We start from the raw sequence: 12,924 nt of genomic DNA, 5'->3' as shown, positions 1-12,924 counted from the left end.
CCTCAAGGAGGCAGCGGGACAGTGAGAGTGAGCTAGTCACATCTCTGAGTAATCCCAGCTCTGCCTTTTGGCTGTGTGCCCTTGGGCAAGTCACACCCTTACCTCCCCTTCTGCAGGGTCGGGGTAACCGCGCCTATCTGGCAGGGCCAGAGAGGAGACAGCTCAGTGACTGGCACCCTGTGGGTTTCCAGAACCACAATCAGGTCCCTCCCTCTGGCAATGGACTTGGTGATGTCCAGTCAGGCTGGCCTGGCCACCTGCCTCCCCTTCAGCCAGCACAGATGCCAATTAAGGGAGGAGCCACCAAGGCGGGAGAATGGGGCTCGGAAAAAGAACCCTTAAATGAGTGCCCCTCAGCCTTTCGCCTGGGCCTGGGGACCCAAGAGTCCCAGTGTGGCTCCTCCCTTGAGGAGCTCTGTGGGGGCATCCATGTCTGGTACCTGGGCCAAGGCAGTTCATGGAGACGACTCGGCTTCCAGTAAGGGCAGGCTGGCTAGCGTACTCTCCCAGAGGGCTTAGGAGACGGGGACCCATGGGACTGTACCTGCTGCTTGGAGCTGAGCTCAGCCGCTTGGCTCTCTTTTCCAACCAGTCTTCCAGACGGCCCTCAGGGAGCTCGACAACATCTAGTGGCCATTCCCTGGCCCGCCTCTCCTCTGTGAAGATAGGGAAACAGAGGTGAGTGAGGGGCATAGTCACCCCTGGCTGGACCCCAACCTCCCACAAAGCATCCAGAACCTTCCTGGGGATGAGTGCACAAGCTGGGAGGCCAGGAGCAGAGCCACTGGGCAGTCCCTACCACGCGGCTCCCTTCCGAGGCCTGCCCCTCTGGGTCTCACTCTGCTTCCTCATTAAGTGGAGATAAAACACCGGCTGCCTCCCAAGCTTTTTGCAGTTGGACGCATGATAAAGCATTAGAGAGTCTGGTCTTCAGGAGGGGCCCAAACCTGGGGGCAGAGAGGCAACATGGGTTGCAGACCAGGGCAGAGCAGGATTTGGGTCTCTGCCCTGCTGCCTGCCAGGTCTCTCTGACCCTTGGCAGGGGAAGAAGCCTCAGCTTCCTGGTTTCCTTTTCTTTCCTTTTTCCTTTCTTTCTTTTTAAATTGTATTTATTTGCCAGAAAGAGAGAGAGAGAGATTGAGAGAGTGAGCACAGCAGAGGGAGAGGTAGGCTCCCCGCTGAGCAGGGAGCCTGATGTGGGGCTCGATCCCAGGACCCTGGGATCACAACCCGAGATGAAGGCAGACGTCCATTCGACTGAGCCACCCAGGTGCCCCAACCTGGTTTCTCTTCTCATAAAATATCCTGTAAAAACCTCAGCTCACTTCAAAGTGAGTCAACGGTTCAAACAAGCCGAGTGTGAGATGGGTCAGGATCTCTGGGAGGATGTGGGATAGGGCCTGGGGGCCAGAGGAAAACAATCCGACTCGGGCACCAATGAGGGGGCCAGGGCCTGGGCTAGCACTGCACACAGTTCATCCTACTTCACCTTTACAACGCGTCAGGACATTGCCTCCAAGAGGTTTAGCTCTGTGCCAAGGTCACAGGGGATGTGGCACAGCAAGGACTATCAGAGGTGCAACCGGGGGGTGAGGGGGTGCACACCTCTGCTTCCAGCCCCCTCAGGCTTCCCCCATCCCTGTCTCTACCAAGCCCCGTCTCCTGCTGCAGGTCCACTGGCCTAGGCTCTCCCCACCATGGGCCAAGGGTTCCCTGAGAGCCCACGGCCAGTGAAGAGCTGGAGATGCCACCACTGCCAGGATTTGCTGGCGAGGCCTGTGGGGCCTCACTTCTGCCCTGGGAGAGCTCCTGGAAACCCTGTGTCTGGGCCAGGCCAGAGCAGTGCGTGGCCTGAAGGTTATGACTGGTTGGTAGCGGGGGAGGGGGGGGCGGTGAGGCCCACTGGGGATTAGGGCAAAGGCCAAGCTGCCCCGGACACTCATTGCCTGCCCTGCGGCCACCCGGACAGAGGGAAGAGTGGGCAGCAGCGCCCTGGGAGGCCAGAATCAGCCTCTCACTGCGGGGGGCTCATGTGAGGTCCTTCTGCCCTGGGCTAGCTTCAGTTTCTCCATCTGTTCCATGAGGGGCTGCAAGAGAAGATTGACTAAGACCATCTAAGTGCAAATGGCCTTGTTCTCTAACTGGAGAAATGGGAAGTGAATTTCCCAAAAGCAGACTTGGCAGTTTCCACAGGGAGCTAAACTTGTTCTTCCCTGGAATTACTAGACCTGAGAGTTCTGAGGGCAGGGAAGGTGTCCTAGACATCCCTTTGTCCCCAGGATGCAATAGGGGATCTGCCTGGTGCTGAGTAAGGGCTGGAGATAGATGTTGCTTGATGAAGGGAAGGAGGAAGGATATGCAGGAATGGGTGCCCAGCAGGGCACAAATGAGGCTGAGGCACACCCTTCAGGGCTCCTGGACAGGAAAGCCCCACATACCACTTTAAACCCCACAGAGAACACAGATGGGGGCCCCCTCATTCCTTCTCCACTCATGCCTGCAGCGGTGTGGAGGCCTTTCTGACACCCACCCCATCACCTGGGGCAGCCCTCAGCTTATTCCCACAGGATGACACAAAAGAGGAGGAGGGGGTGCCTGGGTGGCTCAGTCAGTTAAGCACCTGCCTTTGGCTCAGGTCATGATCCCAGGTCTGGGGATCGAGTCCTGCACTGGGCTCCTTGTTCAGCAGGGAGGCTGCTTCTCCCTCTACTACTCCCCCTGCTTGTCTCTCTCTCTCTCTGGCAAATAAATAAAATCTTTGAGAGGGGAAAAAAAAAAAAAAGAATCTATTTTAAAAGAAAAAGGAGAAGGAGGTGGGGAGGCAGCGGTTTTGCGGGCCTCAGATCTGGCACCCCACCCCCAGAAACCCGCTTCACGCCCCAACCCAGGGTCCCCGCCAAAACACACCCTCCACCTGGATGCTCAGCTCCTGGAGGTCTCTCTCTGACATGTGGGAAAACCTGCAGTTGGAGCCGAAGTCACACTGGCCTGCAATAGAAGCCAGGGAAGACAGTTACTCACCACTTGGAAGAGCTCCCACCGTGTGCAGAGGGGCACCCTGTGGGGGCAAAAGGCTTTAGAGCCTACAGAGTAACAATCCCACCCCCAAAGAAAAACTTGGAATCTCTCTAGCTCCACCCACCCAAGCAGCCAGAGCAACCTATCTGGTCCACTCTGCCCCGTTCACGACCCTGGGAAGCAAATCGCGAAGCCTTCCGTGATTGGGGTGGACCGGCCTCTGTAGGCTTGTCTGTTGTCACCACTTTCCTGGCCCCTGGCCCCTGTTCCCCAGCCTCAACAAACCACAGTGGGGGGGTCCCTGAAAGGGTCACGCTTCCTCTCTTCAATCCAGGCCCTTGCATCTGCTGTGCTCTCTGCCTGGTGCCCACCTGCCCATTTGGTTTGCATGAGCCACTGGACTGCTCCCCAGAAAGGTTTCAATTGTAGCTTCAATCAAGGAGGCACCAAAGCCCAGGAGAGCTTTCTGAATCTCAACCAGGGAGACCAACTCATGTCTCAAAATAGCAGGAGCCTGCAGGTATCTTAAGCCAGCAGAACGTCCCAGTGGTGTTTTCACAGCCAAGTGAAGTCTGCTGGGGAGGCCCTTGACCTGCGGTCCTGGTGACCATTCTAGGGGCAGCACTGTCTCCTGAGGGGAAAACAGCCATTCACCTGTCTTCTTTAAGCCAGCAGCATTACCTCTCCCCAGGGCCAAGCTCTCTTACACACTTAATGGTAATCACCATGGTTCCCCTCTTTGCCTTGGCCATTAGGAAGCTTAGGGCCAAATACCTAGAGAGTATACAGGAACTCAAAGCAAGCATGGAGGAAATGAATCATTCTCTTGGCTTTGTCTTCTTTTTCCTACCTTATCTTCATCTGCTCTTGGTTCCTTCACTTACTGAGGTTTTCATCTCTTTGAAGTATATTGCACCTTTATTTGGTGAGTGTTGAGCAGTCAAATCAACACTTAGCATTCTTGGTTCTAATTCTGAAGCTTCTCATCATACCTGTTACCATCTCCAGCCCTCCCTGCTGGAGGGTGGGCTCCCAGGCTAACCTAATCAGCCAGTCCATCACAGCCACCAATGTCTCCTAGATTTATTTGCAATCTCCCAGTGCTTGCTTGTTCTGGGTGGGCTGGTAAAATCATATTTTAGGTCCGAAGAGCTGAGGAACTAGGCCCTGGAAGTCATTCCCAAGGCACAATCCTTGGGAAGGTTCTAAGTGACCAGCTGGCTGACACACCAAGACCATAAATTGGGCTTGGGTGGTGGCTGGGGTAGGGGAGAGGCTCCGCAGAGGTCTGAGCAGGCCAGATGGGGCATGCTGGTCCTAAGGGGGACCCTAACTGAGTAGAACAGGTTACCTGTCAGTAGAAACTTCCTACAAGGCCTCTTGTTCTGTTCATCTAGCAAAACGGCAGCCGCATCTGCAAGAAGAGAGAGGGTCCGGGTTCAGACTCAGGCTGCACACAGGCACTTCCTATCCCCGAAATCCGAAAAGGGAAGAGTTCCCACCCACAGAGGAGTGTAGGAAGGGATGACCACAGGGAGGGATGCTGGGCAGAAGCATCTGAGCTTCAGGTGACCTCAGCCCCTTCCTCCCCACCCAGACCTAACCAAAGGCAAGAACCAAGTTTTAGGTCTGAGGCTCTTGGCCTTGACCATGCCATGGAACCACCTGGGTAGTTTTATTTTTTTAAAAAATATTTTATTTATTTATTTTATAGAGCGATCACAAGTAGGCAGAGAGACAGGCAGAGAGAGAAGGGGAAGCAGGCTCCCCGCTGAGCAGAGAGCCCAGTGTGGGGCTCGGTCCCAGGACCCCGAGATCATGACCTGAGCCGAAGGCAGAGGCTTAACCCACTGAGCCACCCAGGCACCTGTTTTGTTTTGTTTTAAATCCTGGTATGGTAGACTTCTCATACTGTCTCTGCAACTTCTGTGACTCTGTAATTATTTCAAAATAGAAAGCTAAAAAAACCCTCCTGGTGCCCAGGAAGCCCACCAGTAAGTCCCAGGGCTCAGGCATCGGTCCACGGCCAAGCCTGCAACCTGCTGCTCTCGTTCCCTCCTCCGCCCTGCCAGCTGCAGGCCTCCGCAGGACTTCCCAGCAATCTTTCCGGAAGCAAACCTTAACCCTGGTTTCCTCCAATTTTTTGACCTTTATTTTATCATATACTTATGATTTAAGTTTTGTGTGTTTCTCGGTAGGTAAAGAATCAATCAGTCAAAATCTGTGAGTAAGACAGGAAGGGGCTCTGACTTGGAAGCCCTGATGTTGCCCTGGGAGCCTGGGCTGGACACTTGCCGCATGGGTCCCGCTGCCTTTTCTAGAGGCCACTGGAGCAGAGGAAAGACCACGGGTTTCCAAGTTCCCGTACACTTGACTCCAGGCAAGTGGCTTTATCTCTCCAAGTCTCTGTTGCCCCGCATGTAAAATGGGAGGACAATTCTCCTCTGGTAGGGTTGCTGTGAAAAGCGAATAAGACACAGAGCCCTTGGCAGAGGCCCCTGGTGATCCCAAGCCTGAGGGCACATTACAATTGCCAGGACAGTGGGGCTGGGAGTGGCTTCGGCATCACATTCCCCAGGTGACACTAACGTGAAGCCGGGGCTCAGAACCTCTGTCGTGGACGCTCGACCAACGCTGAGCGGTGGCAGTTCTTATTTCGTGTCCTCCTCACGAGCCCACGGCACGGCTCTAACATCCCCACCTTGCAGAGGGGAAAACCGAAGTTAGAACAGGGGCAAGGGCACATCGTCAGGAAGTGGCAGCGCCAGGTTTGAACCCTGGTGTGAGTCTAAAGCCCCTGCCCTTCCCCAAGTGGCCACGGCTCCCCTTGTGGCGGGTGAAGTGGCCGGCTCTGATGGGAGGTTCGCCCTTCCTCCCTTCCCCGGCACTAGGCAACCGGTGAGGGTGGGCTGCTGTGGTCAGGAGTTGGTTATGAGAGAACTCCCTCCAGGGGTGACCCGGTGGAGTGTGGGTGGGGCCATTAGGGTAGGGGGTGCCCTCCATCAGCACTGGGCCTGTCAGACTCAGCCCGTCCAGCTGGTCCCACAGACCTTCCCACAGGAGGTGTGCTGGTCGGGGCATGTGAACATTGCCCCGTCCCACCTCCACATCCCAGAGGTAGAGTAGCTGAGCTGGGGTGGGGGTCTGAGCCTAAGTCTTAGCCAAGGCGTCCTGGGGACTCAGTGTGGCAGAAAAGTTCTAGGCTGCCCAGCACCCTGGTTCTTGACCCCAGCCACATGGCAGAATCACCAGGCAGCCTTTAAAATACAGGGATCCCTGGGCCCATCCTTCTCAGGTTCTGCTTTAATTCATCCGACAGGGAGAGCATGAGAATTGTTAAAAGCTCCTCAGGGACTCTGAAAGGCACCCAGGACTGAGAACCCGAAACCAGGGCCTGCGCAAAGAAGGCATGCTCCTCCAACCTGGTATTCAAGGCTCCTCATGATCTGACCCTATTGGTCCTTCTTGCTTCATCTCACAAAATTAACAGCTGCCCTGGTGCCTGGTGTTTGTTTGCTTGTTCGTTTAGATATTCATCTAACAAACATTTACTGAGCACGTCCTGTGTGCCAGGCACCACGCCAGGATGAGGATTTAGTGGAGAATAAGTCAGACCTGCTTCTCCCTTCCAGTCCAACAGTCACACTAAGCCATGTGGACATAAAGAGGGGAACAGCTAGCATGCAGCCAAATGACCTGACCTCGCCTGGGGACTGGAGAGTGCAACCCTGAGGACACTGTGCCTGAGCTGAGTTCTGAGATGGAAGGGCTAGGCTGAGGGCATGGAGGACAGCAGAAAAGGCATGCCCACTGAAGGGACACTACCTGTAATGGCCAGAGTGGTTGGGGCTTGGAGGGCCAGGTGGGCAGGGCATGGAGGCCTGTACAAGACAGGGGTTCTGCCAAGAACACACCGTTATAACTGGGAGTGGAGTTGCCTAGGAGAGGGGGCCCTGGGAGCCAAGGACATACTAAGTGCTCACTGAGATAAAGGGCCTGAGGCCAATCCTTTTGTGGACCCACATGGTTCCTACTGAGTGAACCCTTATTGCCACACAGTCGTCATGAAAACACTGAGCCCCTGTCACATCCCTAGGAGGTGGGTACTGTTGTTAGAGCTCTTTTACACAGGGTAGAATCAGGACAACACTGTTCGTGAGTGACACCTTGGGACAGCCAGCCAGCCAGCCTAGCTCCAGTACTCATACCTGTCCTGGCCACGGCAGATGCATGGTCAGTCCCGCTGCGGGTGAGGGGACTTGTCTAAGGCCATGAAACTGGGAGCAAAGTGGGTGTTGAATCCTAGTCGAGGCTGGGGTGCCACGTGCCTCCCCAAGGTCTGTGCTGTGCAGTTTGCTCAGACAAGCTGGAGCCCCGGGGAAGCCTCATAAAGTGGAAAGAGCTCCTGCGCTTGCTGTGGACCCCGGGTGAATATCATCTACCATCTTGAAGTCACCACCTTTAAGTGGGGACCCCCACCTGCCCAGCCTCCCTTGTAGAGCTGTTCTAAGGACTGAATATGCTGGGGGATGTGAGAGGACACTAGGAATGCAGGGCCCCCAAGAAGGGGCTTACTGTACCGACTCTTTCATCTTTCTTTCTCTCTTTAAGTAATACAACAGCCTCTGCCAATCAGCCCTAGACCCAAAGACCCACCTGTTCTTCAGCTGAGATTCTGGAGCTAGAAGCAAATACCAAGGTAATCTTGAGGCCTGGCTCCTGCCAGATCGCAGTCCCCACTGGATTTGCGGGGCAGGGAGCCTCTGCCTGACACCAGAGTCAGAGGCCTCCCAGGCACCTCGGAGAACCCTCTGCCACTGGTACCACTCTGTTCCCACTCCCAGCCCCTTGTGACCTCAGCCATGCCTGGCCTGCTGCGCAGCCTGGCCGCCCTCCCTCACCGAAGCCTCAGCTTCCTCCTCAGGAATGAGTCTGGGAGAGCTCTGAACATACTATGCCAAGGCCCCACCCCAAACCTGCCTCTGGGGATGGGCTCAGGTGACCAATAAGTTTTTTATTTCAGGGTCTCCAGGTGATCTTAACTTGAAGGGCGGAGCTCAGCCTTAGAGATTTGCTGATGAAGCAAAGGACAAACCACAAAAGTGCAGCAGGCATTCCATAAACGCCCACTCCCTTCTTACGAGTGGAATTCCCACTCGCAGACCAGGGCAGACTCTGCCCTTCTCCTCCCTTCTTGGCTGCTGAGACTCAGCTCCTTCCTTTTGCTCTGGGAATCCTGCTCCCCGGCTCAGGAAGCATCGGCCCTGCCCCAGCTCATTCTAGAAGCTCTGGGCCCATCCCCACCCCACCGCCAAGCCCCCTGTGTTTGATCAGCTCCTGGCTGGCCACCCCAACGTCTCCCTCGCTGTCCAGCAGCTCCCTTGCAGCGAGCACCTCGAAGGTGCCAGGCTCTGCACTAGGTGCTTGTGGCGTGAACTCACTGGCTTTGGTAGCACCTGCTCTGAGAAGCCTTTCCCGGGAAAGCCCTCCCTCCCGCAGCTTGGTTATTCAACTGGCCGGCCAGTCATTCAACAGCCATTTTCTGCACCCCACACTCACGCGGCAGGCGGGCTTCACTGTCAAATGCAGCCCGTGAGCACGGCCTTCACCTACACCAGCCGGCCCCAGTCCTGTCACTGGCTTCAGCCCCTACCACCTCCTCTCCTACTGGTCCAGCCACACCTTCTCTCCTCTGCTCGGACAGCACCTAATGCTTTGTTCGTGACCGACTGCTTCCGCATACTCTCTGCCCAAATGCTGAGGCTGGCTTTTCCCTGTCTTTCCCACCGCTGGCTCAAACATTATCTCCCTGGAAAAACCTTCTTCCTGGCCACTGTATCCCCAGAGGCTGCCAGAAGGGAGCCTCCATCTCAGTCAAGACTACTGGGGGACGGAGCTCACATTCCAGCGTGCCCCTTGCATGGCCCATCGGTGGCCCCAGCTTTCCTTTCTTTGGCTCATCCAAGAGCCCTGACCAAGCCTATCACTGGCCCTGGTACTTCCTTGTCTGCCCATAAGAAAGATCGGAGAGCTGGCCTCCATCGGCGCAGCTGCCCCGCCAGCCAGCGCTCACCTCGAAACATGTCATACCAGACCTTCTTGGCCTTGAGGTGCTGCAGCCCATTCAGGTGCTTCTTGCGGTTGTGGAGGTTGTCCTGGAAGGAGCGGTTGCAGTAGTCACAGAAGTAATGCTTCCCCATGGCGGGTTATGCCGGGTGCTGCTGCCGGAGAAGCCGAAGTGCCCGGTCAAGAGTAGGGAAGAAGCGCCAAGCACCAAAGCCTGCAGTGGTGACAGAGGAGGCAGGCTGAGGACAAAGCAGAGGCTGACACCTGGCACCCGCCAGGGGGGGATCTGTGTGACATGCCTCGGGGCACTCCCGGCTGCCCTAAAACCAAGGGAAGGAAGAAACAAATGGTTAACTGACAGCGATCACCGTCCCGCGGGATGTGGGACAGGAGTCTCCCTCACTGTACAAATATCTTAGCGATTCACAAAGAAAAAGCATTCTTATCAGTTGCCTAAATTTCAGAGACCCATAGACTCAATTTCCTGGAGCCCGAACATCACCCTCCCCTCCACAGTGATGTGGGAAACAAAGGCAGAAGGGAATGTAAATAAAATTAAATTTCTTTATAACCTGCAGCCCATTCACAAGTACTTGGGATACGTAGAGAGTAACATTCCTTCTGGAAACTCCCAAATATCTTAACATTAACACCTTACTAGAAGGAAAAACAACCTTAGCTGGACAATAGCCAGGCCTCCAGCATCCCGAGGGTCTTCATTAGCATATGAAAGTCCTTTGGGACCCCTCTCTTTTTCCTTACATCCCCCAACTCCCAAGTATATCACCAGCCACTCCTCACAACCCCAGTGCAGCAGCTTTGCTGCCCCCCCTGGTCCTGTCCCCATGCTTTAATAAGATCACTTCTTTTGCACCAAAGATGTCTCGAGAATTCTTGGCCGTGAGCTCGGGACCTCACCTACATTCTGAAACAACAGCATGCAGCACAGCCCCCAACTGAGCAAGGCCTGAAGGCCAGTGTAAGGAAGGCTCTGGTTACACACGCCTCATTTAAACCCCAGAACAACCCGGAAGGAACTACACGGGCCAATGAGTACGCCTGCGAGGCCTCATTCCAGGCAACAATTCTGATGCCCAGCCTCCACCCCAGGGCCAGTGATCACGGAACTTCAAGAGTGAGACCTAGGCCTCAGCATTTCTGTAAAGTTCCCCAGGGAATTCTATGCAACCAGACTGGAGAGCCACTGCCTTACACCCTCTGGCCACTTCCCCACCTTCCCCCCAGCCCCCCAGTCCACCTCTGACCTCCTCTCTCCCCTTCTCTCCAGTCTGGCCACATCAGCTTCATCTCCACTTCTCGCACCTGCCAGGCACCCGGCCACCTCATACATCTGGTCCTGCTGGTCCCTCTGCTGGGATGCTCTCCCTTGCGACCCTGCTCACTGGATTCCTTCAATCTTCACTCAAATACTATCTTCTCAGTAATCTCCTATGAGGGCTTTATTTAAAATTGCAGAATTTACTTAGCTTTCCCCATTCCCTGCTTCATTTTTAGCACCTTTGAAGTAATAAGTTACTTGTTATGCTTATTATCTTTTTCTCCCAACAGGACTATAAATCCACGCAGGCGGGGATATTTTTGTTTTGTTTACTGCTGGAGCCCCACTACCCAAAGTGGTGCACAGTACAAAGTAGGCAACCAATATTTGTTGAGTAAACGGGTTAATTCCCACTTTCCCTACAGGACAACTGAGGTTCACAGAAAGGAAGTGATTTGCCCAAGGTCACATAGCTGATGAAAACGCAAAATCCAGATGCCCTAAAAATCCCACTGCTGGGTGTCCTCTCTTCCTGAGCCAGCTCAAAGCTTACAGAAGCCAGAAGGCTCAGGCAGAAATGCAAACAGTTTCGCCAGGAGATTAGCTAAACTCTTAGATGGCAGGTCCCCACCAATCAGAGAGGGAAATGAGAATGTTTCAGGGTCTTAAGACCCCTCAGCCATGGTGACCACAGCTGCCACACCCGACCCAGGAGATCCCCGGCCATAGGCAAGGGGTAATTCTGAGTGTCAGGGCTGCCCTTGGGTCCCCAGGTTTACTGACACGAGACAGGAGGATGAATGGGTCTACTCTGGGCTGCCAAGTGGGATATGCAAAGGCTGAGCCCAGACTACCCTCTCACTCTTCAGGTCCTACAGTCTGATCCCTTGTTTCCCAGAGCAGGGGCCCAGAAGAGGAAGGAAAATGACTTCCCTAAGCAAGCCAGGCTAACGGCAAAAGCACAACTCCCAGGACTTAGCAAATTAAAGATACGGCTGGGACCTGACCACAGGGCAGATGGATGGGGGAATGCATCTTGGGAAGAAGAGAAGGGGGAGAGAGACAGAGACAAACAAGCCCCCTGGACAGTCCAGGCAGCCAGGTGGGTCGATGGAGGCCTTTCCTGCGGCAGACAGGGATAGCAGCCATTAAGTCAAGGGCTGTAATGGGATCGGGAACAGTCATTCAAAATGAAAACGTATAAAACCTCTCTTCTTCTATTACTGCTGAGAAACCACATCCCAGACACATGGACTTGATATATTAAATTTGGCAGCTCTAATACACCCCGTCTTGCCAATAAACTTATAGGAATTGGATTGAAATTGTAAGAGATGAACGTTTAACGGCCGAGTGCTTAACCAAGCCATTCACGAAGCCTCAAGCTCTGGAGAGCTGCTGGCTCTGGAGAGTCATGGGGAGGGGAGGGTGTCCCTCTGGGAGGCAGAGATAGAGCGCTGGCTCTGCGGCAGTCTTAGCTGAACAAAACCACACAGGGCACAAGGCTGGCCAGGTGACCTTGGACCTCTCCCGCCCTCTCCTTTTGCTGCAGGAATGTGAGACAGGGGGTCTGCAGCAATGTGAGACAGGGGTTCTGACGGGTTAGCTGATTGCCTGCGGAGCAGTAAACAGAAGTTTGGTAATCCAACTGAAATGTTAATGAGAGTAATGGAAACACAAATGACACTAATAAAGTCCAGCATGTAGCAAGTGCTAAAGAAATGTCACCTACTATTTGATTTACTGAGCACCTACTAGTGTGGCATGAGGCTAAGAGCTTTACAACGCATCATCTCATTTAATCCTAAGGACAACCTGTGAGGCAGGACCTACTCCACTTCTTCAGATGAGGGCACTGAAGCTCCAAAAAGCAAAGTGCCTTAGCCAAGGTCACAGGGCTGGAAAGCAGCCAAACTGGGTTCGGAATCCGGGCAGGGTAGCTCTAGAGCCCACGCTCCTCATGGCTTAGGAAAGCCTCCTCCCAACAAATCACACTGCTGACTACTCTCCTTTTTTTTTTTTTTTTTAAAGATTTTATTTATTTGACACACACAGAGAGAGATCACAAGTAGGCAGAGGGGCAGGCGAAGAGAGAGGGGTCACAAGTAGGCAGAGAGGCAGGTAGAGAGGAGGGGAAACAGGCTCCCTGCCAAGCAGAGAGCCTGACACGGAGCTCAATCCCAGGACCCTGAGACCATGACCTGAGCCGAAGGCAGAGGCTTAACCCACTGAACCACCCAGGCACCCCTGACTGCTCTCCTTTTTAATCAGTTACTATACCCTGGGGACCACGGGCCCCCCTCCAAACCCAAGAGGTATGTGTTATAAGCCCACTTGCGAAGGAGAAGACTGGGGCTCAGAGTGGTGCCGCGGGGGACCCCAAGTCACACTTCCAGGAAAGAAAGTCAGAGCAGGTCTCGCGGTGCCTGCACTTGGACTGGAAATGATGAGCCCCTCGGCAGTGGGGGGTGGGGGGAGAGAAAGAAAGAGAGAGAGAGAGAGAGAGAGAGAGAGAGAGAGAGAGTGAGTGTGTGTGTGTGTGTGTGTGTGTGTGTGTGTGA

The 12,924-nt window shown here is 54.4% G+C and overlaps 1 protein-coding gene across 2 annotated transcripts in view; it reads right to left on the bottom strand.

The window, feature by feature from the left end:
- LOC111160041 (zinc finger matrin-type 5) overlaps window positions 1-12,924 on the bottom strand; it is a 28,247-nt gene that overhangs the window by 5,378 nt on the left and 9,945 nt on the right. The window contains exons 2-5 of one of the 2 annotated variants that reach the window (XM_022522825.1): window positions 9,092-9,404; window positions 4,370-4,432; window positions 2,908-2,988; window positions 545-656 (exon numbers count right to left, since the gene is read on the bottom strand). In XM_022522825.1, coding sequence (XP_022378533.1) covers window positions 545-656; window positions 2,908-2,988; window positions 4,370-4,432; window positions 9,092-9,218 — 383 coding nt within the window. In that variant the 5' untranslated portion in view covers window positions 9,219-9,404. The remainder of the gene's footprint in view (window positions 1-544; window positions 657-2,907; window positions 2,989-4,369; window positions 4,433-9,091; window positions 9,405-12,924) is intronic. The other variant, XM_022522826.1, reaches the window with a different exon arrangement.

The sequence above is a fragment of the Enhydra lutris genome, unplaced genomic scaffold (assembly GCF_002288905.1).
Source record: "Enhydra lutris kenyoni isolate GAN:26980312 unplaced genomic scaffold, ASM228890v2 scaffoldscaffold73, whole genome shotgun sequence".
Classification (NCBI taxonomy): Eukaryota; Metazoa; Chordata; class Mammalia; order Carnivora; family Mustelidae; genus Enhydra; species Enhydra lutris.
This window is presented reverse-complemented; position numbering and strand designations above follow the sequence as displayed.